The sequence below is a fragment of the Zeus faber genome (assembly GCF_960531495.2).
Source record: "Zeus faber genome assembly, chromosome: 13".
In the NCBI taxonomy this organism is placed as follows: domain Eukaryota; kingdom Metazoa; phylum Chordata; class Actinopteri; order Zeiformes; family Zeidae; genus Zeus; species Zeus faber.
This window is the reverse complement of record NC_137198.1, coordinates 13,812,129-13,837,503: the sequence shown is the minus strand read 5'-3', so window position 1 is coordinate 13,837,503 and position 25,375 is coordinate 13,812,129. Positions and strand designations below refer to the sequence as shown.

General features: G+C 46.1%; 1 protein-coding gene across 2 annotated transcripts in view; it reads right to left on the bottom strand.

Annotated features, from left to right (window-relative positions):
• The window catches only part of asap2a (ArfGAP with SH3 domain, ankyrin repeat and PH domain 2a), a 58,394-nt gene extending 47,807 nt beyond the window's left edge, over nucleotides 1-10,587 (bottom strand). For both annotated transcript variants that reach the window (XM_080012471.1, XM_080012472.1), the window contains exon 1: nucleotides 9,959-10,587. In XM_080012471.1, the coding sequence (XP_079868597.1) occupies nucleotides 9,959-10,084 (126 nt within the window). In that variant the 5' untranslated portion in view covers nucleotides 10,085-10,587. The remainder of the gene's footprint in view (nucleotides 1-9,958) is intronic.
• Nucleotides 10,588-25,375: the final 14,788 nt, after the last annotated feature.

Sequence of the window (25,375 nt, the reverse complement as noted above, 5' to 3'; positions counted from 1 at the left end):
ACTATAGTCGCAATTCACTTTCTATGCAGAGGATTTGGTAGACTCGGGTCACTCTGCCTGACTGCTTGTTATTTTAACATCTCCTCCACCTACAAGCCTTCTGCTGGTTTACCGCCGGAGCATTAGGTGCTTTATGGCTCCCCAGTGAAATCTACAAAGACGGTTTTGGAGCTGAGCCGAAAACACCGCCTGCCAGAGCTCACACTCACACCGGGGGTGACAACATCAACTGCTGGATTTAAAAGAACTAAAGAAAACAAAGTTTGGTGTGGTCAGTAAAACTAAATGGGGGGGGGGGGGGTTCACTGGCAATGGTCTTATTTAGTCAATCTAGTACACACACACACACACACACACACGAACATACACACACACAGGCTTAAACTCAACACCAGGTAACTTAACACTCACACCTCTAGCTTTTGAACTCCTCTCATTGTGTACAATGGAAGTTTATTACATTCTTTGTCACTGCTGGCCAAAGGCACATGTTTCTTTCGTTACCATGATCAAACCTTCTTGTAGGATGAAAGGACTCGCCACATAAAAATGGTACAATAAAAAAAGAAAGAACTTAAATCACATGGCAGGCTTTGCCATATGTTATAAGAAAAAAATAAAAGAATCACAATCGGTTTATTGTGAAGTATGTTTACAAAAAATGAAGTCAGCTTGGCGTAGTGCTCTCATTCTCCAACAGCAATCGCACAAAAGACAAGAGGCATAATCTCAGAATAAAGTAGTAAATAACAGCAGTGGTCCTTTGGAGCTATTATTAAAATGTGTTGAAACATTTCCTCCACTTTGAGGGGAGTATTCAATGAAGTTTATAAAGTAGCAGGAGACCGATGGAAGCCAAGTTTGAGGGAGGGGCTGGGAAATGAGCACCAAATGTGCTTTGAGGCAGCAAAAAAAAAAAAAAAAAATCTTTGACTACATCCATTCGAAGGAGCTGCATGTGCTGCATGAATCCAGCATGAGAACACTGGGCCCTAGGAGGATGGCCTGCTTTGCCTGGAAAATATCAGTTTGTAGAAAGCTTTGAGCACCAAATGTACTCAAACATCTGAAATGAAGCTCCTTCAGATCTCTAATTGAGGTTCACACAAGGAATCCCAAAAACAGAAGGCATGTCCCCACACCCCACCCCAACCCCTGCGCCAAACCCCCATATTTTCTGCACCTTTCTCTTTCTTATACCCCTTTCCCACTACGCCCAAAACCCGGTAACTCTGCTAACATTCACATTTGTCATCAGTGGGAAAGGTAAAACCCGGGTTTCAGTCCCAGGTCAAATGACCCTGCAATAGACTCAGGTTTTTTTTTTTATCGGCTCCACCTCCGATCGGCTATGATGATAACAGGACACCCGGGTCGACCCGCTTATTTTAGCCCCCTAACCGGCGCGATGCGACGCGCATTGAAGTTCAGGACACTCTAAATCGGATAATTTCATATCTGATTTAGAGTCGAAAATCTAAATCAGAAGTTAATTCCTTTTTTTCCCGCATGGGGGACCATGAAATGTTTTGAGTCTGGGGATCGCTCTGTGGGGAGCACGGCAGAGAACCCCAACGCTCCCCGCCGGGCTCCGAGCCACTACAGCATTGTCACAAGCTGGTCTCCGAACCGGTGGAGCGTCTCCGCGCCGTACCGCCAAAGGACCGGCGCACGCGCAGACCAGTGTGCCGGGTTTAAAAAAAACCGGGGTAAACCCGCAAATTTTGGTGTACAAAGGTTATCAGAATAGCGGCGCAGAGTGGCTCTGACTACAAATCGATGGTGAAGTTCATTAGGAAGGAGCTAGGGATGGTGAGCGAACAAAAGCTGTGAACAGGAGTTGTCTCTGGCAATCACGGTGAGGAGCCTGACGAATGGGAATGTCTTCAGTTGCCGCCTGCCCCCACGTAAAGGGTGTCCAACCCTGTAACCTCTGTTCAAGACAGAGAAGCAGCCAATCTCCCCTTTAACCTCAACGCCTGTTGACCTACAAAAACAAGATTTCCAAAGTTACGCTTTAATAAACTGCCCAAATAAACCTCAACTCATCAGGCTTGACAATGACCAATCACTGCCCCTCCTCAGCCATCCCAGGATGTTACACCCACACACAATGACGAGGGGATGTTGTGTGAAAGTCACCACTGATATCACACCAAATACACATCTAACCAACCACCAATGGGTAATTGCATCAAAGAATTCAAAATGACAAAATAAAATTTGTATGTAAAAAGGCTTTCGAAATGGTTGAAAAAATACAGTAATGAATTCATGCAATTAACAGGAGGCCTGAAATCAACTGATTAAATGAAGAGAAATAAATGTTTTTTGGCTTTGATTTTCTTGTCTCGTAGTGCTGCGATGTGAAGAAGAATCTTTATTCATCACACGACACACCACACTACAACACATGCATATATAGACACACACAAGCACATGCTTTTTGGGTGGTGGCCGGTGAAATGTGGCCTCTGCCTTCCTCCGGGGGGACCGCCAGGAGCAGTGGGCAGCATTCGTCGACGCGCCCAGGGACCTGCTTCCAAATGTCCATCGCTGGTCAGACGATGGTGATGTGTGCATGTTTTTGGTGGGGGTTCTTACTGACGTGAGGTGGAGGTGGATGTGCCAGCAGGTACAGAGATTGCAGAATCAGAGGGAGGGAGAGGACACAGGACTTTGATGACCTTGCCAGAAATACCATTTCAATTATGGCAAGTATTACGCTTCTAAGAAGGTTGTTTTGCAGCCAAGCCAGAGTGGCTGAAGGTCCGATCTGCTCCCTTTGGCCCTGCTACTCAACAAGAAAAAAAATGTATGCATCGATTCCATGTCCTCGGGCTATTAGATATGGATGGATTGTGTATGCATTTTTAAGCCTGCTGTGTGACGCCTTGTTAAAACTTTTCTCAAAGCCACCTGTTCCAGAAGGCAGCTGCTCTACCCTGCATGGCCACTGCCATTCCTGTTAACCAGGCCTGGAATTGGGGGAGGAATCCAGGCTCAGAGAGGTCAGGCCTTCCCTTGGACTGGGAATGACTCCAGAATCAACAAGTGTTGACAGACAGACACATGAAGAAGAGTAACGAGTTTATGGAAGATTAAGAAAGTTAACTAAAATCTCAACACGATTATTCCAATTTCAACTATAGCTTTAGAAAGCAAATAGAATAAAATAATAAAAACAAAGGAATAGAAATAATACCCTTCAACTAAGAACCATGCCGGCCCTGGGTAAGACGGGGATAAATCAGATGTCACCTTGTGCATTGATGATGGGACTGAGAATACTTTGAAAGCCAAGTCGGCGATAACCAGATAAATATGATAATCAGACTCACTGCGAGCCGGAGTGAGGGCAGTGGGGAGAGTCTGAACCAGCAGTTGGCCCAGGATGCTAGGAATACCAGCACGATTCCCAACGGTGCTCCTTAATAATCTCCATACATAATCAGGCTGACGGATGATGTGCCTTACTGGCGCATAGCCGGCATACCACTGTGACGATACTCCATTTGATGAAATAATAGCTAGAAGGAAAAGGAAGAGCTATAGACTACACACCGACCCTCGTTCCACCCTGACTCCCTCAACAAGAAACAGCCCAATAGAGCCAAGCCTGGCTATAAATAACTGTTGTTCAATGGAGAAATAAATAAGATTGGCAAGGGGGAAAGGCCCGGTGGGGAGGTATGAGGGAGAGACCAGGGACAGTGTTGGAGTTCTGCTCTCCCACAGCGGGACACCAGGCCTACTAGTGGTGGAGTATTGTTGTTGATTGTAAGAGGCCCCAGCGATGCCCAGTGTCTGTGATTGTTCCATAGTCAAAAAAGGCGGAGGCCTGCCAAGAACAGCTGAGACTAAACATCATTCAAGGGCTCCACAGGGATAGGGACTATGGAGGATTAGTGGTGTCTATGCAACAACATGCCCAAGACTACATTAAAAGCAAACTGTAGAAGAAGCATCGGTAAGTGCAGGCAGCTGGCAGACTGATCATAGATCTGTTGATGAACACTAGATAACAATAGATTTTTTAAGCCAGCCAGACTCAACTAAAAAGTAAATCTTTACTGCAACCTACTGTCATAGGAGTTTAATTCCTCGTGAAAGACAGTTCGGACTGTTGCTCTAGTAGACAATGCATTCATTTTTGCCTTTTGACAGATAATTAAATTATCATTATAGCCGTGAACCCTTGGAACTTCTGTTGAAAGGCTTGTGAATGAATAGCATCACTGAACTCCTGTTGTACCGAAGAAAGAAAAGTAAAGTCATTGGGAACCAATCAAGAAACATAGTCAGGCCTGGGAATTATTGACAATTCTCATTGACAGCCTACACTTCATTGGGGCGCAGCAGAGAAGTAAGTCGATGCACAATCTGGGATGCAATCGAACAGTGACGTAATATGATGGTGGTGGGCCCTGGTACAAATACGTTTCTGGACCCTTCACTTCCCGCGCACACACACGCACCCAATTGGCAAATGTTGGGGTTTTTTCAGATCAAATCATACGATCTGACTAAGAGAAAGTAAGCTTGAAACATTGTCAGTAAATCTTGCATTACAGTAGGGCTGCCCCCTGAAAGTCGACGAGTCAAATCATCAGTCAGAAGTTTTGAGTTTCTTCAAGTCGAGCAGTCAGATAGAACAGATAGAAGAAGACAGAAGCTTACAAAATGCACAGGGACAACACTTCAATGAGGAATTATAAATAAGGGGAATCATAAATGTATTTTTATATGTGTGAATCATCCACGTCCGGACACAGATTTGAACAGGGCTCTCTGCGGCTCCCATCACTGAGCCCCGTTCCTCCAAATAAAACAACTAAAAACAGTGTGGGGATGGGGCGCGGAGGAGCGGATTATATTCTGCGCATAACGCATGGAGAGGGGGAGAGAGTCACGGAGAAAGGGTTCCCATTACACACAATTTAGTTCCATACCGTTCCATACGCACTTGTTTCGTTCCATAAGCAGACGTTAAAGCAGACGTTAACCTTCATCTAAAATTAAAACACACAGCTTCGTGGCGCCGATCGCGGGCACCCCATCGCTGGCGTGCGCATCGTCTGTGTGGTCGGGGAGGGAGACAGGCGCGCAAAATGCGCCCTGATCGCTCCCTCTCGGCGCCCCCCAGGCGGCCGCCTATCTGGGATGGGAGAGGAAGAAGAGGTTCTTTTTTTCCTATAAATATACAAAGTTTAATTTATGCTTAAATACCACATGGTCCCTCTAAAACAAAACTGAAAATACTTCTGCCTGTATCAATCGCGCTGTCTTTGACAACACAACAGAATCGGCCTCTAGTTTGACGTATAATATACGGTTGAGGAAAATCACAGATTTAATAAACGTATTATTTAAAATAAAAAAAATAAAAAAGATTGAATTTAATAAACTGTAGCTTAGGGTGAGGACGGCGCTGACTCGCAGCCGGCGGTGCACCGTACCGTATCCATAACGGTCATCTAATGCCCATTCCGTCTCCATGCTCGGGCTCTGACGGGACTTTACAAGTTCTGTTGGATTGTTTCCCCATGTGGGAAATTCTCCGTAAATGAGGCAAATGTGTGAAGCTGCTGCGGAGCTGCAGTAGAACCGTGTGCGTAACACCCCCCCCTTCTGAATTTGAGCTTTAAAAATGTGGATTATTTGAATATTAAAAACAATAAAGCATACAAATTCGAATGGGATTACAGGGGAATATCTGCAGCCCTATTAGGTTTCAAGGTTAATTCTGAACAGGCGAGGCTCCCGAATGGAGTTTTTTTGTTTTCTTGTTCTTCTTTTTTTTCCCCTGCGACCAACCGCCCAATGAACAACTCGGTCATCAAAACTTCATAGCGCTGACGGCGTTACTGCCCCGTTTCGGCTGTGACTACCTGTGCTGCCGGCTCAGAGGTGGTTAGACAATGCACCCCCATCCCGTCTTCGTACCTTTTACACAGAACGGCGAGGCAGAATAATGGAGCAACACTCCCACCTTGAACAGGCTGTCTAAAAGGGGCTTGTGTAATAATAGCCTAACAATAATAATTTCACATTTTCATGACAGGCCCAGACCAAGTTTCAATGTCATTAGACTCCTGGCATTGATGACAGCTAGTGCATGCCCATTCAAAATTAACGCTTCAAGACATTTTAATAGCCCAGTTGAACAAAATCTCAATGATTCAGTCCTGTGTTCCACAATGGAAGATGAAACTGCCGATTTAAGTCATACACCGGGGAAAGACAGTCTTTGTGAGTCAGTCGCAGAGCCCCGAAGCCCCGCCCCCCACTGGCTCGCTGCTTATTGAATGTTTGTTAATATTACACGTGTCGCATGTCCAAATTGCACCAAATTAGATACTGCAAATCCTTGGGTCCCCAACAATACACCCGCCAAATGTGAAGTAAATCTGATGAACGGTTATCCATAAAATCAAAGGACATACAGACCTACATACAGACATACAGACACATACAGAGATTCCTTCCTTTGTAGTTACATTAGATTAGAAGATTAACTGACCATTCAACTAGCTACTACTATGTCTGAGAGTTCTTGGTTTCACCGACTGGTTGCTACTTGTCTTTCAGGTGGTTGCTAGTGAGATAATTCATGGAATTTATAACAGCATAACAGCCCGGGTCAGCTCTCAGTGTCTTCCTTTTCTGACTTTTGGCCTTGTTCATGACAGGACTGTCGGTTGAGAACCAGAAACTGAAGATAAACACTTTGGCAACACATTTGAGTATTATTAAATGTGCTTCACAGTAACCGAGAGGGGATCATGACCCAACAGCTCAACATCCGTCTTACTAGCTGAACAGGTTCTTATAACCGGTTGTAAGGATACACTGGCCCTCCCCTTTCACTGACTCACTCACTCACTCATTGACTAAGTGCTTAGTGCAATGTTTGAATGCCTGTCTTCTCGGCTGGATGCATTAAGCGCATTTATATAATAAGAAGAAACAATGCTATTACAACCACTCGCCTAATTAATTTTATGTCAGGAGCTTTAGATAAACAATTACACAAAAGTCTGCTTAAGACCTGATTGATTTAATCTTCTCCCCTGTTAATGGGTTTAAAGTCTATTTGAACAGATTACGGACACCGGTCAACGCAATTTGAAGGGACTTTTAAGATGAGGTCCAAAACAGCCTACTGCTGGAATTGTAGAATATTCTTCCCAGAAGAAATTTTCACTCAGAATGTTCTCTTTTTTACCCTCATATTCCTTTGGGTTTAGGAAAGGAACTTCGAAGTAATTCCGCCAAAGTAGAAAGACAGAATGAAGCCATCTGGAATACCAGATTTCCCCACTAATCACACGCATCCACTACCAAATTGAACTCAGTGCTCAACACATTGCTCCCACACAAAGGGTCTTCAGTGATTGATGCAAGTAGTAGTTCTATGGGGGGTTGTGTAGCTATTAAGTAGATACAGTTCATCAATGTATTCACTATTGAATGAAATTAATGGTGTGCATCAAAACAATTCCAAACCAAAGTACAACAGACAAGCACGAAGCTGCAGGATGGCAAATCCTTTGGAAGTTTTAAAAATAAAAGACCTCCAACCAAAGGTCAATATGATATACTCGCTGATGGTAGCATTCCACCACACTGCTCCAATCAGACTCTCCTCAAATGTGATTTCAAGGGTGAAAACTATGAACCGAGCATTTATATAACCAATTGCTATTCTCAAGTAGCACGGATTCAGCACAATCCTGGAGACAGCATAAATTGATGACCCTGTGTCTTTACACACTTCATGCATATCCAGCCCTCTTTTTTGTGCTGTTGATAATGCAATAGAAGCTCTAGGTTCAGCAGCAGCCTTTTACTGCACCTGGAAATTAAATAAAAACAGAAAACACTTTGGCACACAAGTTTTGCCAGGTTTATAAAATAAAACTATTATTGGACCACAATATATTTTGATGAACTTCAGTAGTTATAAAAAGATTTTTTCACTTCTGCTACACAAATGAATTATAATAGAATATAAATCCATAGAATATAAATTAAATGGAAAAAAGTGGTTAAAAAGTGAAATATATATATATATATATATATATATATATATATATATACACACAGATACAATACAGATTCACAGTTTAACAGTATAGCAAATGTTAGGTTAAAAAGTGTCCAAACACTTGTCTGTGCCTCTGTGTTTGTGTCGATTCCACCGAGGCTAGCAGACAATACATGGAAGTGTTCTTCGTCCCCCACAGTATTTAATTGGTCGAACAGACCAAAGTGAGGGAGGTCTTGTTGTTCCAACAATAAGAGCCTGTGCGCCATGGGCCTCAGTGCGGATAGGTCATCCGAAAAACAATAACACTGCAGAAAGAACCACTCAAAAGAAATAAGGCTACAGTCCCTTTCTCTGCTATGACAATGACCATTCTAAAATAGGAGAACATTACTGATACAACTGGATTATTGGTACAATTACACTCTAACAACAATTACACCTCGCAGGCCAGCAACTGCTGTTCACTTACTCTCTACATTTATATATTATTTAAAAGCACTTACTGTAGTGTAAAGACTATGAGAAAACTTCTGATCAACTCAAAGCATTTCCCGAATGAATCCATTTATCACTAAAGGGCAGATTCAATGCAATTTTAACATGCACGCCATAGCTTCAATTGATACGGCCTGCCTCAAGGTGTCTAGTGCAAACTGAGGCACCTGTCAGCCGGAACAGGTGTGAGTCTGGGTCTGTGCCCCTTTCTTCCACAGCCAAATGTTAAAGATAAAGCCAAAACCCTCACAGAGGTGTAAGAGATGGGCAGATTATGGTAAAGCCCAGAAGTGGATTAGTTGAGCAACATTGACATCAGGGACCAGGAGCACTGAGCTCTTCCCTTGTCTGAGTGCTTTCAGTTCTTATTCATCTCTTACTTCATTTGAAGAGGAGATGTGACTTTCGATTTCCCCCCAGAGAGTACACTGTATTTGCACAGCTCTAACACAGAGGGAGCGGGGGCAAGGGAGAGAGGAGAGAAACAAAAGCTGCTCTTGTGGGACATTCTATTTATAATGCCAAGCAGGAAGAGCCACTGCAATAGAGAGCACAAAGTAGGAAAACTCAACCGGGGGATGAAGGGGTGAGGTGGGAGGCAGTGGAGCTCAGTCTGGGAACAAGGCAAAAGTGTCCTTCCTGATAATGACCTGTGAGGTAGATGGAGAGCACAATACTCCCCCTGTCCACCGAGAATGCAGGTGTAAACTGGGTCAAGTGCATTTGGTATCTTGTCTTTCTGACGGTGTCCTGTGGACATCACATTGCCTCCTGGATTTTGTTTGATAACAGCGAAAAAAAAGTGAACGTGATCCCATTAGACCCGAATGGGCTGATTAAAAGATAATGGCAATGTCATTTTAAGTTAGAAATCTTCTCATCTCATCTCAAGGGTGTGGTTCTCATCCTCAATGGGCGCCCCATACCTGTTGGGAATATGTTGCTTTGACGACGGCGGCTCTCAAACCTTTTCATATCAAGGACCCTCAATGTGATTAGGCCACCGGCCTATTGATAATACTCAGTGTCAATCTGACAAGGTGCTTTTACTATAGGATATGATTTAATCCAAACTTCCATAAGTGGCTATACTAAAGCCGGGAAGATAACAGCGAGATCGGGATCAAAACAGCCATTGTTGTGCACTCTTGTATTGCTGAAGTTTAACTGTTCATCATTTTGCTGGGGACCCCCCGGGACCCCTGGGCCCCACTGCTTTATGAATAGGTGGCTGTACCCTTGAGAGGGGACGGACCGGGGCGGTGGGAACCGTTTCTGAATTCGTTTTTTTTTTTTTCTTTTTGTTGTTGTTTGTTTGTTTGTTTGTTTGTTGTTGGGTTTTTTTCACGTCACCAAGGAAAAGAAAAAGGTGTAAAGCAGGAGGGATGAAGCCACAATGGAGCCACTCACCTCCTCCAGAGCCGCCACGGTGTTCCTGCAGTGGGACATTCTGGTGGTGAAGTTGGAGGCGGTGGGCGCTTTATAGTCCTCGTTGGTCTCCGCGACGAACTCCGAAACCGTTATTTGGTCCGGCATCGTTAATCCGCCGTCGTGGGGGGGGGGGGGGGGAGAAACACCTTCTTCTTCTTCTTCTTCTTCTTCTTCTTTTACGTTCCGCGCGTCCGTGTGGCGTTTGGGGACCGGAGGATCGTGAGGATCACAACAAAAGAGTGTGCGAAGGTCTCCCAGAGCGAACCATCCCGGGGTGCGTGGCTGTCATACCCCAAGTCCAACTACGATCCCGGGGAGTCGGCGACGCCTCCGCGGTTCCCTCGGAGGTCACAATGGTGTCACTTCAACCGGACTCCGGTGCCCGCGCCGCGCCGCGAGGTGATGTACGTGCGTCGTATCTCTCTCTCTTTTTTTTTTTTTTTGACTTATTTTTTTTTTTTTAAAGCCCCCGGTTCTTCAGCTCCGTTCTTTTATTCACCCGAGTCGGTCATCCAGGAGTCCCGGGAAAAAGCCGAACCTCCGCGGGAAGAGTCTGTTTCCCTTTGTCGGGGGTTCATTCGCGTGGGGAGAGGCAACTCCGTGGGCAGAGGCTGGGAGACGAGCAGGCGTTTCAACCGGAGCGCAGAAAGTGACAAAGGTGGGGGAGGAGCTTCGCCGGACGCGCCGCGGCCAATGGGAGAGGCAGGCTCGCGGCGGCGGACCAATCGGAATCCGCCGAGGGGGGCGTGGTCTCCTGTCCGGCTCCCAGTGGTCCTGTTCTTAAGGTGGAGAGCCGGAGTCGGCGCACAGGCGGGGGGCCCCCGGTTTGGGGGGGGGGCCCCCCGCGGCCCCGCTTGGCGGAAGGAATTGCAGCAAAAAAATAAAAAATAAAAAAAAAGTTTCGTTTTTTACATTTCATTCCCCCCCCCCCCCTCCCCCAAATATATACCCAACCTCGCCTAATGACGGTGAGATTTTTGCACTTTATGACATCAGCTTAAATGATTACATGACATTACATTTAGTCATTTAGCAGACGCTTTTATCCAAAGCGACTTACAAGGGAGAATAACATTCAAGCTACATTGCGACAGAGACATTAGTGTAACAATAAATACTGCAAGGTGGTGCTAAGTAATTGTAGGTTAGGAGAGGAGGTACTCACTGAAGAGCTGGGTCTTCAAGTGCTTCTTAAAGACAGAGAGGGAGGTCCCCGCTCTGGTCATTTTTGGCAGCTCGTTCCACCGACGTGGAACTACAAATGAGAATAGCCTGGATTGCCGTGGCTGTATGGCCGGCAGAGCCAGGCGACGCTCATTTGACGAGCGCAGCATCCGGGGGGCAACATGTGCTCTATGATGAGATGAAATGAACAATTTATTAACGTTGGGTCCTCACCCAGAGCTACAGAGGTACTCTACCAAGGCCTAAAGAAATGCCGTCATAGATAAAATATGGCGGGGTGATTCAGACACTGACACACACACACACACACACACACACAAGCCATATATATATATATATATATATATATATATAGAGAGAGAGAGAGAGAGAGAGAGGAAGAGAGAGGGGGAGAGGGAGAGAGAGAGAGAGACTTATTCATATGAAAATAAGCAAAGAAAATTATTTCAATTTGCAATGGGGGGGTGGGAGCATGTGTCCGAGTAGGTGGGGGGGGGGGGCGATATGGATAGAGGTACAAAGGTACAAAATGTTGTTTATGTTTACGATGGAAGCACAAATGCAAATTCATGCGACAGAGAATTTGAACGCTTCCTTTCTCCATTCCAAGCCGGGTGTAGGGGGAAGTACAGCGGAGAAGAAACAGTGACGAGATAACTACACAGTACTGGTAATTACAAATGATGGCGATGCTGATGCACAGTAGGGTGCTGTGTTGATCCTATTGTCACAAACCACTTTGCTGGAACAAAGGGCTAATTACACAGATCATCTAAGTACGCTTAAGCTGCTTTTCAGAATTCACATTCAACACGGTCACTCACACCTCCACATAGCACCCAGAAAACACCCAGCTTTTCTTTGCAGGGCACGGCCAGAAATAGAAACAAAGGAGTCCTCACCCAAACCTTGCTGGGAACCAGGGAGGAGAGAGAAAATATACCATTAGGCACTGCGGGCTCCTTCTCCCACGCTTGACTTTTTGTCAACAAGTGTAAGAAGTAGCGACGTACTCTGCTGTCCCGGCTGTGGCTTGTGATATTCCCGAGCATTGTGAGGATAAATCTGTTGACATGATTGATTCGGCCCTGTCCCTGCCACCCCTGGTGTAAATAGTATCTCGTTACCACAGCCGAAGCCCTGTGCAAGTGCGAAAAACGCAGGCTCCGAAGCGGTGTTCAGCGCCCCATCCCTTTGCCAACAGATTCTTTGACCTGAGCGGCGTCAACAGCGAGCTTCTGAATGAAGAGCCGCAGCCCCGGGCTGACCTCAGCGTGGTTTGGGATCTCCCATGAGATGAAAACGCAGACTCCCACTGAACATCTGCTGTCTGGGGAAGTTCTGACTAAACCAAACACTGCCGGCATTCCGCTTAACGGCTGACACGATTTCATACTGTTCAATTCAGTAACGTTGGCCTCTCTGCTTTTTAATGCGAATCAAAAGAAAATCTTCTCTATATCTAGAACAACCCGATTGAATCGATCCTTTGATTTTAGCCTTGTTTTTTTTATCTTTTGTTCTTTTCTTTCTGTTCTTTTGAACGTCACGGTGAGCTGAGCATGTCCAAGGTCATGCACCAGATGATGGTTGGAAAAACTGCATTGTTTAAAATTTTCTTCTGCCTAGAATATGCTTTCCATTTCATGCATGAATTGAGGGCAACCTAAGGAGACACGATCCAAGGTAAAGTAAAAGATAATACAAATGTGTATATCACTACAACCCGTATTTCGTTTTTATTCACATTAACATTAACGATTATTTATTTATCTGCTATCTCATAACCCCATTTTATTCCTTGCAGCCAAAGCAGAAGCTGCTTAATTTAACAGAAGACTCCTTTATTAGGTATCCTCCATATAGACCTTGTTTGAATGCTAAAATCCTTAAAGTCACGAAGGTAATTCCAGGACGGGCTCCGGGTGCACACTTGGCCAGATAAATGACTGATGATTTGATACAGTGAACACAAAAAAAAAGTCTCCTTTTAATGGTTCAGTTCAGTTCAGGCTGATTTAAATAATGCAATCAGTGAGATGATGTCTAAAAATTCCCAGATGTGTCATGGTGATGCACAAAGCAAATTTGTTTATGAAAAGCTGAAATCCCCAAAAGCAATCTTAGCAGGTGCTATGAGAACAATTACTAATGCAGAAATAAATAAATAAATGCTTGTAATATGTTTTGTAAGCTCCATGAGGAAATAAAGAGGCTTGTTGTCTCAGTGCGAGTGTGTATTGTTCAGGGTGTAGCATATCCCACTGAAAGATGGTCTGACACTTGAACTGATGATTTTAGATTTATTGGAAGTCCCAAAACCAACGTAAGAGCTGGTTACAAAACACAAAACAACAAAATACATTAGCCACCTTACCATACAGTTTCAGAGCATCACCATAGCCTAACATAGCCTGTAACTTCTTTACCTTAAAATAACCGCTTCAAATTCATTTTGAGGCTACACTGACTTGTAATATGGAGAATGGCACCACCTTCATTCCCATCCAACCCCTTTGAACGTCTGTACTTGCGCTGTGTAACTTCTGTGTTCTGGTACAAAACCGCGGGAAAAGTGTGTTACGCTTTAAGGCACTACGTCACTTCCTTGATGTTTGGCTTTCGGTAATCACAGGGTTTTTTTTCTGGTAAACGTTATAAAAAGATTAAAAAAAAACATAAATTATAAACTCGCCGGTCGAAATGCCCGGTAATAATGCTCATACAAAAAGTAGCTGCTCCACCTCCGAGACGGCGCGGATGAGACGGGCCAGTGGTGCGCCCGGCACCCGCACCTGAGCCGGTGCGCACCGGCCCTCACTTTCATTGCGCCGCGGGGTTTGTTTCACCCTCTGACTCGCGCGTACGAGCCAATCTGACAGGCCGAGCACATCTGGTACCTACACCAGCAGCTGGGGGCCGATCCCCGCGGCCTATCTGGGGGCCGTGGGGAGAGAGGCTCCGGGGGAGCCGTGGACTGAGTGCCCGCTCCGGGAGGTGGCGACGTCCGTGCAAGGGGCGCTGTAACATGGGTGAACATTATATTTGTGTTTGTAACATGGACCTTGATGGAAACTTGACTGACGAGGCTCAAATTTGTCCGGGAAAGTAAATTATTTTTGTAGATCGAACCGAGTTTTACGACAATTGTGTAAAAGTGAAATTGCACTCAGAAACTGTTAGGGCATCAAATATGAAATATTTAAAGTGCTGCTTTAAGCTAACACTTACTCAATTAAACTAACGGTAAGAAAGAGTTAATATCGCTCAAAACTGCTTTAAGACACAAACCACATGATAAAATTACAGTATTACAACGAATACTAACCTTGTGCCTCTTTGGGGGATGTCGTCCAGTCGGAAAATAACAGCTTGGGATGACCATGTTCTTTTTTATTACAAACTTCTCTTCCCTCTCACTTCCACTCACACTTGTGTTGGGTCGTTCATGAACGATCTGCTTCTTTTTAATGGCTCCTTTGGTAGGAACGAAGTCAGAGAATGTTCTTAACCCTTCAGCGTCTTTGGACTGTATTTTTCGGCCATTTTGACAGCTTGTCCCTCAAAGCTCTTTCGACTACAAATGGTTCCGCTTATTCCATGCAACTTTGTATGCCTCATCATTGTTTAGATAAAAGGTGCCTTCAAGGAACCTCGAAGGTGCCTACAGGGCCCAAAAGCTCTTTGGACGACAAATGGCTGACCATAGCGTTGGTTGAGCTCATTCCATGCACCTCTTTATGGCCCTGTATTGCATCATCGCTTCGATAAACGGTGCCTTCAAGGCATTTGTGAGCACGGCCACTGACGTATTTCTTCCGGTAATGTTTATCAGCTGAAGAAATACCCTTCCAGTCTACGAGTGACATGAATGTAGCCCTCCATTCAATGTAGAGGATTGGGTTTCCACTAAACACTGTGGACATTGGCATTGGGAGTCTGTTTATGGCTACTCTGTCTTGGGCTTCGGTTTCCTGTCTGATTTCTCTGTCATAGATCCCCAGTGTGGCACGAGCAGCCTCCATGTCCCATTTTGCTTGTAGACGCCCGAATTCAGATTCTGCATGTCCAATTCCTTGCTTTGGTGTTCTTAGATCGCTCTTATTTTTTCCTATTGCTTTCTCTCTTCCTGAATTATTTTGTATTGAGCCTCCGTGGCAGTGGCAGTTCCTCTGCGACACGCCACTCAAGTGGCTTTTCCCGGGCTCCCCGACAGAGATACAGACAAGGATAGTGAAGGACAAACCGGTTTATTGGCAGGATGTAATATGCCAGGAGCTGATGGAATGGTGTCATAGCTAGTGCTCCCCTCCCACGTGTGTTGGGATGGGTGATTTAACCCGTGCTCATCGATTGCTCTGATTAGCAACTGATCCTGGGCCCAATTAACTAGACCCGAGACAGGGGTGGCTGCTTAAATTACACCACCCCCACACCACAGCCTCCTTTGCAGAAAGCTCTGAGGCTGTATCAGCCCTTTTTTGCAGCTATGATCATTAATTCAGAGTAGTGACCAGCACCTGACTGAGGGGCAGTCCCATACTGTATATGGAGTACACATAGTCATGGGCTAATAGCTGACGGAGACCGTGCTTTCACACTCAGTTTCAAAATCGCCGTCTACTGCCGGCAAGCGTTCATTGCCTTTTTTTTTTTTTTTTTTTTTTTTCCCACAATTTCTTTAGTTACAGCTTCACATGCATCAATTTTGCGTCTTAGTTCAGTGGACGGTGTGGGACGCTCTCTTATTTCATTGTAAGCTCCCGTGAGGTCGTCCTTTCCCATTTCAATGATGTCTGCCATTGTAGGCAATTCCATTGCTGATATGTCTTTCTTTAAATTTTCTTTACACCTTCTGATGATTTTGGATTCATTGGAAATCCCCAAACCAACGTGACAGCTGATTACAAAACACAAAACAACAAATGTATTAGCGACCTCACCATAATGTTTCAGAGCATTACTATAGGCTCACACTAGCTCACATGAAGCCAACGCTAACACAATTTAAGAAACAGTAAGAAAGAGTTATTATAGTTCAAAACTACTAACAGTATTACAACAAATACTAACCTTGTGCCCTTTCGGGGGGTGTTAATAAATTAAACATTTCACTGTATGTGCCTTCATTTTACTGTTCCTCCTCTCTATTGTTGCGCACGGTAGGAACTAGCTAAGTACCAGAGAGCCATAAATAAAAGCCCCTCTTATTAAAAACAGGAGATAAAGCACTATAAGCGTGGAGCCAGCAGAAACACATAACAAAGCAACAAAAAAGGCTGTTCGACAAAACTAATAATTGCTAATAATTGGGTTATTTACACAGAGTAATCCCTATAGGTACTGCACAGTTTTACTGACTCACATAAACGTTTATGGAAACAGGCGACGTGCCACGGGCAATTATCGGAATTGGGATTCTGACCGAGGCACTTTTTCCGAGAGTGAGATCACAATTGTGTAACAGGTGGAGGGAGCACAGAAGCCTGCTTCTTCTGTTCCAAAAAAAAATAAAAATAAACAGGGAGGATGAATGATGTCCTTGTTTGGGGCGGGGGGGGTTATTGCTCTTTTCACATCAGTAGGGCGGGAGGTTTCCAGGCTTCTCATTGGTCGTAGTCATTTGCTTTTAGTATGACCGCACTGATGGAGCGCTTGTTTTACCAGCCAGGTGGCGTCGCATTATGCAGAAGGGAACAAGCCGCGCGTGGTGGCCCTCAACGCTGGCCGGACCCAGAGGGTGGAGGGAGGATGGAGGGAGGAGGGGATGGAAGGGTGGAGGGAGGATGGAGGGAGGAGGGGAAGGGAAAATGTGGGGGGGGGGGGGCGCGGAGGGAGGAGGGGAAGGAAGGATTCAGGCAGGAGGGGAAGGAAGGATGGAGGGAGGGAGGGGAAGGAAGGATGGAGGGAGGATGGAGGGAGGATGGAGAGAGGGAGGAGGGGAAGAAATAATAGAGGGAGGGAGGATGGAGGGAGGGTGGAATTGGGATGGAGGGAGGAGATGGAGGGAGCATGGAGGGAGGAGGGGAAGGAAGGGTGGAGGGAGGATGGAGGGAGGAGGGGAAGGGAAAATGTGGGGGGGGGGGCGCGGAGGGAGGAGGGGAAGGAAGGATTCAGGCAGGAGGGGAAGGAAGGATGGAGGGAGGGAGGGGAAGGAAGGATGGAGGGAGGATGGAGGGAGGATGGAGAGAGGGAGGAGGGGAAGAAATAATAGAGGGAGGGAGGATGGAGGGAGGGTGGAATTGGGATGGAGGGAGGAGATGGAGGGAGCATGGAGGGAGGAGGGGAAGGAAGGAGGGGAAGGAGGGAGGGAGGAGGGAGGGAGTAGCGGAAGGAAGGATGGAGGGAGGAGGGGAGGGAGGATGGTGGGAGGGAGGGGAAGGAAGGATGGAGGGAGGTGGAGGGAGGATGGAGAGAGGGAGGAGGGGAAGGAAGGATGGGGGGAGGAGGGAGGGAGGATGGCGGGAGGGGATGGAGGGAGGATGGAGGGTCGGAGATGAAGAGAGGATGGAGGGAGGAGGGGAGGGTGGAGGGAGGAGGGAGGGAGGAGGGGAAGGAAGGGGCAGTCAACTGTAACAAGCTACTCTATTCACACAATGCGAAAACAAAAAAAACCTCTTGAGCACAATACCAAACCCAAATACAAACAATTTCGGACCAGGAGCCTTTTCCTCTCGATATGAATGGACGCGTAGACACTCAACTCAACATGGGGCCCTACGGTGGAATAGCATTAATACGGAGCGGGGAGCTATTCCTGTTGCTAGGCAACATTATAATGCTTATTCGCAATCACAATGCTTTTCAAGCGGCCCTCCTTTCAGCACCGCTTTTCGTCAAACTTCCCGGCAGGTCGTCAACAGTTTGAAATGCTGTGTCTTGGCGGCGTTTCGTCTTTATTTACACGCCGTATTGTTTGCAAGCTGGCCGGTCGTCTGGAAGCTCAGACGCCAACGATCATCGTCACATCTGTAGGATGAGCGAATCAGCGCCACGATGTCGCTGAAAGTCAGATCGACTGGATCATATATACATCCATTTTCTTTTTTTCACGGCAACAGGCAAACGTCAATTCAACCAGAGGTCAGCATCGGGTTCAGTCACACCCCCTGTCATGGGGATTTAATTACCCCATGGTGATTAAGCAATCACTCATCCTGTGGAATTGACTAAAAATCAATTCCCAAACGGGTGCAGACCATCATTGTTTTACTATTTGTTGTTGCCTCCCCTTGAACGCCGCATGAATTACACACCGTAATTTGATTGTGAGTGCTTTCGCCGTGTCGCGCAGAGCGCGGTCTCTAAATACAACGTGTTACTGTTATTTTCACCAGTGCCGTAAACGTCATTGCTTTGGTCGCTAGACAATTAGAACCATCGCAAACCATTACAACAGTTAGATGGGGACGCAGGGTTTCCATCCTCCGGAACCCCTCCGAGTCTTCGTGTCAGACGAGTCGTCTTCATAACCTTTCCCCTCGGAAGCCGAAACGCTTGCACCCGACACTCGACGAAGGGGCACCCATTGACGGATGATGAGGTTCTTAACCTTGACGATCGGAAGGTCGCGAAGAAAGAGCGCTCTCCGAAATAATTGCGCTACAGTACGTGTCTAGCCCCCCTTTTTGAGCGATGATCAACCCCCCCTCCCACCACCACCACCACCACCACCACCACCCCCACCCAGCTCCCCATCATTAGGAGCAAGTGGCTTTTACAGTAATTATGGCTCCTCTTCGGATTCAAGTGCGGAGAGAGCTCCTGCGCTTCGTTATATCCTGACAGGCCGCATGTCAACCGCTCCCATCAGTTCTGGTTCCTTGGTTGCTCCGCTGCCAACGCCCACCCGACCCCCTTCATCAAGAGGAGAAAGATAAAGGTTTTATTCCCACAAAGAAGTCTGCGATCCAATCAGTTAAACCGCGCTTAAATCCTCTTTCTTATGACTGTATTCCTATTTCCAGCCTGCCTTTAAGTCTGTTTTGTAGAAAAAAAAAAATAACCACGCGCTTAGTTAATATGCAGAAGGGTAAATGTAACTCAGCCAAAAAACAGTTTGTAACCCGTGTCTTTATTTGCCAGTGTCTCTCTACGTTGAACACGTCTCAAGCCTTTTCCCCCGTGACAGAGGCTGTCGCTAGTGTTTTAAGGGCTTTCCAGCCTCACTCAGTGTTTTTTTTCCGTGGATTCCTCCTTCTTGTGTCTATTGGTTCTGCTCTCCTCTCTTCCCCAGGTAATTGCAACGCTTTTAAAGCCTGGGCACACATGAACACACACACACACACACACACACACACACACACACACACACATACACACATACACACACAAAACACACATAAAGGTATTATTACCGCTGTAAGTGCCGTGACGTTTTTTTTTTCCACTGCTGTGTGAATTTTGTCTGAAAAATGGGACCTTATGTGGCAGTAACGCGGATAAATGATCGGAAAATGTTGTCTCATGACATGCAAGACAACATATTGTAATAATCAATATAAGAGAACTCTTTTCTAAAACAGTTGTTCGAAGTGATTTATATGCCAACATTTGAAAAAGGACAGCAAAAGCACCTGCATTTTGTAAAAATCACTCAGGGAGCGGTGACAAATAAGAATCAATGAACTGATCATTGATGATTTCATCAAGCGGGTGCTTTTTGGATAGATTCTGTAGCACATTAACATATGATAATTATTAACCAGCTGGGATATTTAACCCTCCCTTGCGTCAAGTCACGTAACCACCGCACGCATTCATTACATTGGATAAGTATTCAATGTCACCAACTCAACCCAATGAAACCTAGTTTTCGCAATAGACGAGGCATGTTTGAAAAAGTCATCCGGCTCTTGCAACGCTATATATACGGTAAATTCTTCCCGAATTACCGTCTCCACAGCGCCGTGAACCCGATGCCAGCTCCTCGACAGCCCCGCGAACCCCCTATAAGCGACTTCTTCTCATCACCGTGCAAAAGTCCCAAAATGGCTTCCCCCGCAGGCGGCCCGGTGGCCCCACATCGGTTTGAGCCGGGGGAGCGTGGAAGGGAAGCGACCCGGAGAGATCCCAGGATCGTGGAGGGACGGAGGGAAGTAGCCCCGGTGGAAAGCGCATCCCAAGGGAGTTTCTATTCACTTACGTCGGGACGGAGGCCGTGCCGGGTGTTCGTAATCTCAGTTATAGACATTAGCCTTTAAATCGTATCCCCTCGTCCTGACGTTGGGGCGGTCTGCGTTACAATAAAACGCAGTGTTGAGTGTTTCACGAGTCTCACACGAGTGGATCCGGCAGAGCCACCGCCGAGAGCATGAATCTGTTTCCTCTTGAGAGTGGCTTTTCAAGTGGAGCCCACGCGGCCCAGTGAGCGCGTCAGTCGATTCCTAACAAGTGGAGCCTCAACATCCATCACGTTAATCTTTTCGCTTTGTACCTAGTTAAACAATGAAGTCGACTGCAGTTGCCTTGTATGCAACAAATAAATAAATAAATATATATATATATATAAATGCAGAAAATGAAGAAAAACTAAGAAAAAATAACAAAATAATCAGTGAGATTCGACTACATCACGCTCCAAAATAAAAGTGATTGCGCTCGGACTGTGCTTTAAAATAACCGCAGTGGCAGGGCTCCTTTCCACTGCATGGCCACGGATCACGTTAGAGCAGCTCGAAGTCCGTCATACTTAAATCAGCCGCAACCCTTCTTTTTCGTCTGTCTCTATATGTCTGACGTGTGATGGACTCAGCCAATTAGAAAACGGAAAAGGAAAATGCTTCGCAAAATATAAGGATAAACAAAGGGAATTATCTTATAAATGATTGTGAAGTTTTCCACTGCTGTATTTATCGTATTGGTAAATATGTAAGTAATTAACCATCAATTTACATAGCTTACATAGCTGTTAATGGATACTAGACACTCCACTATTGATCACATAGCTGTTTAGATTTCCAGTCCGTCCAGTCCATACACTATTTTTAAAAACAAAGCCGATCGAGAATTAAACGGACGGCAATGCTGAAACGCTGATCGATCGCCGATGGCCGAAGCCGTTTAGCAGAGTGGAAAATCTTACCCCTACCTTCAAAGCTAAAATGTCACCCCCAAAAACTCATCTCGTGGCGGGTAGGGCAGAGTAGAATGTAGGACGAGTCCGTGCGCTTATCAGGTTAACCCGCGGATCATGTGACAGACGGGCGTGCCAGATAAGACGGATTCTCTGCGATAAATCACAGCCCTATATTGGTTTATCGATCCCATTGTTAAAAGTCACCTTGAACAACAGCCGCCCATCTGTGTTTAACCTTAATTCGAATTTAAATTGCCGCGTAAAGGCTATAGCAAAGTTTTGCCATTTTGAATAAAATCCTCGCCACGGATAGGAAAATGACCGCCATACAACGCGGATTAAAATACATATGAGATGCCGCAATCAAAAGAAATGAGGTGGAATGCCTTTGAGAAGGTACAAATAACGAATGAATGGGAGAACCAGGGCTTCCTTAAACCCAGCTCCGTGTTCCCACCCACACACCCTCCCGTTCCCTCCCTCCCCTGCTGCTTCCATTGTGTGGGCACTTTGCATGCTGCATCGGTTTGCTCCAGCCCCGCTCAACTTTGGAGTGATGCCCAGGGAGTGATTATCCTGGGAAAAGTCATTCATTTATACCCCTCTTGTTATCATATACAAAAAAAACAAAAAACAAAAAGACTTCCAAGACAAACATCTTCTTTTTATACATGTTTTAACCTCAAACTGCAAGAGAATTGGGGTTGATGCAGTGGGTTGTCATGTTTGGCAGGACAATGGAGCCCCTCTCATTGCTGTTTTTAATTTTGTATTGAATAAAATAAACTGCAATTTATCGTAGAACGGGATGAGCGGGATGCTTTTGAGAAAAAGGGGCAGAGACATACACTATATATATGTGTGTGTGTGTGTGTGTGTGTGTGTGTGTGTGTGTGTGTGTATGTATATGTATATATATATATATATATATATATATATGTATACACACATCATACATCATCATTAAATTGACAGGTTTGTGGGGCTGGAGAGGAAAGAAAGAAACAGAGTATGGTGAGACAGAGACAGAGAACCAGAGAGAGAGGGAGAGAGAGAGAGAGAGAGAGAGAGAGAGAAAGGAGGGCGGGAGAGAGAGGGGGGGGGGAGTGTATACTGTAAGGTCAGGCTGAAGTGAGAGGAAGAGGGAGACGCTTTGCCCCTCCCTTCATCCCACTGCAGGCAGAAAAAAAGAAACGCGAAACAATGAGCTGAAAGAGCTTGAGTTTCTTGCTGCTGAAATAGAGGACGGCTGTGGATTCCATTCCACCCGCTCCGCAAATGTGTGATTAATGTGGGGAAAGGGTGGACGGATGGAGGGAGAGACGGATGGATGGATGAATGGATGGATGGACAGGCTGATGGACAGATGGACGGATGGGTGGATGGATGGATGGTTGAATGGATGAAAGGACGGATGGATGGACGGATGGATGGATGGATGCTTGAATAGATGAAAGGACGGCTCGATGGATGGATGGATGGATGGATGGATGGTTGAATGGATGAAAGGACAGATGGATGGACGGATGGATGGATAGATGGATGGATGGATGGATGGATGGTTGAATAGATGAAAGGACGGCTCGATGGATGGATGGATGGATGGATGGATGGATGGATGGATGGTTGAATGGATGAAAGGACAGATGGATGGACGGATGGATGGATAGATGGATGGATGGATGGATGGACGGACAGATGCACGGACGGACTGATGGGTGGATGGATGACAGAAAGACGGATGGGTGGGTATGGGTTGTGTATTTCATCACCAGCCAGCAGGCAGCCGGGCATCAAACTCTCTGTGTGGTGTCTCTGACTCATCTCATCGTCTTTGATTTCTCTCTCTCTCTCTCCGTCCCTCCCCTCCCCTCCTCTCCTCCAGCTCCCCCATCCCTCCTTCTCTCAGCACCATGACAGCATCAGACCCCGGACAATGCCGCCTTAGTACCCAGCTTTCACGCTTGTTCTTTTTTCCGCGTGCCGTGAGGAAGAAAAATGAAAGGGAACTGACCGGCGCTCACGTCCCGCGGGCCTTGTTTTTAATCATTTATATGAAGCAACGTCAGCTTCTCCGCCCATTGATCTCCTCTCCTCAATGAACGCATCTTCTGGGATTTATTTCAAGTCAAATTCCCAACATCCTTTTTTCTTTTTTGGCTGACATTTGTCAGGGAGGGAGAGCTTCGTCGATTGCTCAACACTGTCTATCGACTGAAAGCAGTCGCGACCGCAGTGACCCGCCAGGAATTTTGAGGACGCGGAGGACTCCCGTCGGGATTCGCCTCGTCCTCCACCGCCGTCGGCGGCGTCCGACGCGTTGCCTGCTCAGGAAGCTTCCCGTTACCAGCAGGCCGCGTGGAGGGGAGGACGAAAAAGGAAAAGGATAGTCGAGATATTCGGACCGCGGGGAACGGGGCTGGTAACTGAACGCCAAAGCGTCCGTGCCCTGCTCCATGTTCTATTTAAACGTGGCTCGTACGGTTAAGGGAGAGGGCAGCGTTCCACAACGCACTTCCTGTCTTTTCTTTAGAAAGAAGGAAAGACTAGGGGTCCCTGGAGGGCCGAGCCAGAGCGAAAAAACCATGAACCATTGACTATATAAGGAGTTTGTGGCCTGTGTTGCCAGAATATGGATCAGCTCTGCTAATGGCACAATAGGAAGAAAACATTTGAGAGAGAAAGAGAGAGAGAGAGAGAGAGAGAGAGAGAGCTTCTCACGATAGACCCATCAGCTCCCAGACTCCTCTTTCGCTGTCTCGCCTCCTCTAAGTGGGTTATCTGATCGCGATGACGATGCCTCGTGCATCGGAAACAATACGGCTGGCGGTGATGGCGATCGGGTCGTCATGACAACGCCAGCTTAATGAACCTCTTCTCTGCGTGATTGAGGGTTTAATTAGCGGTCACTGTGGGGGAAAAAAAAACCCTGGACCAGAGCGGAGTGTTGCAGGAGACCGGCCCGCATGCCTCTCCTTCCTCCTCTTAGTTATGCATGTTTAATAGTGATTATATAAGTGCTGCAGTGCATTAGCTGCACTGTGAGTCTGTCAGAAGGACGTCGAGGAAAAAGAAAGAAAGAAAGAAAGAAAGAAAGAAAGAAAGACACTTTCCAGAGACGGGCATAAATAAATAATCCAAAAAGTTAAAAAAATAAATGAAAAATGAAAAAGAAAAAGATCTCTCAATTATTTATTGCATTTATGTCACATGAGTGCCAAAATGTATATTTGTGTTGCCCACTTTCAACCTCGACTCTGTTTTAAGTCGTTCAATGAGCTGGAGATGCAGATTCGTGCTTTTGACTCAGTGTGTTTTAAAAAACAAATCCGTTCGTTTGCTCTTACCGAGATGGGAGTTTAATAATTTACTCCCAGCCCTTTCTCAAGCAGATCACATCCGCGTAAGCGCAGGAAGGCATGCAAGGACACGCACACACACACGCACGCACACACACACACACACACACACACACACACACGCACACACGCACGCACGCACGCACACACACACACACACACACACGCACGCACACACACACACACACACGCAGCGTAAACTAATATCTGCTGGATCACATGGAAAGCCAAATGTCCCCCACCTCCTTCCCTCCTTCCCTTCACTCCTTTCCCAACTCCTCTCTCCTTCTCTGTTACTGTTGTTGTTGTTCTCCAGTTGTTGTTTAAGCGGTCGCTGTGTGTTGTTTCACCTGGCGACAGATGAGTCGTATTGTATTTATGCAGAACTGCTGGTGCGTAGTATGGTTCCTGTGGGATTGTTTTGTGATCTAGGGATTGTCAGGGCTGCGGGTGGAATGGTTCAGAATGTGTTTGCTATGAAACACTGAAATATTAGTCTTTATTCCAGTGGTCCTCAACTCTGTTCCCCGGGGCCCCAAATATGGCTGAACTCCAGTCTTAAAGGTGAGTGATAGGCCTGCTTGACACTGTAGAGGCTAAATCCTTTTCCTCTATCCTATCTTTGTTGAGCACGATCAAACCATAAATTGCAGAGCATTATGGGCCCCTCAAGCAAAACCTTACTTCAGGAATTATTAATGTTGATGTAAACCCCTGGGCGCCGGATATTGACCTTCTGAGACCATGAAACACCACTTTGAGAAGCGCTGCACG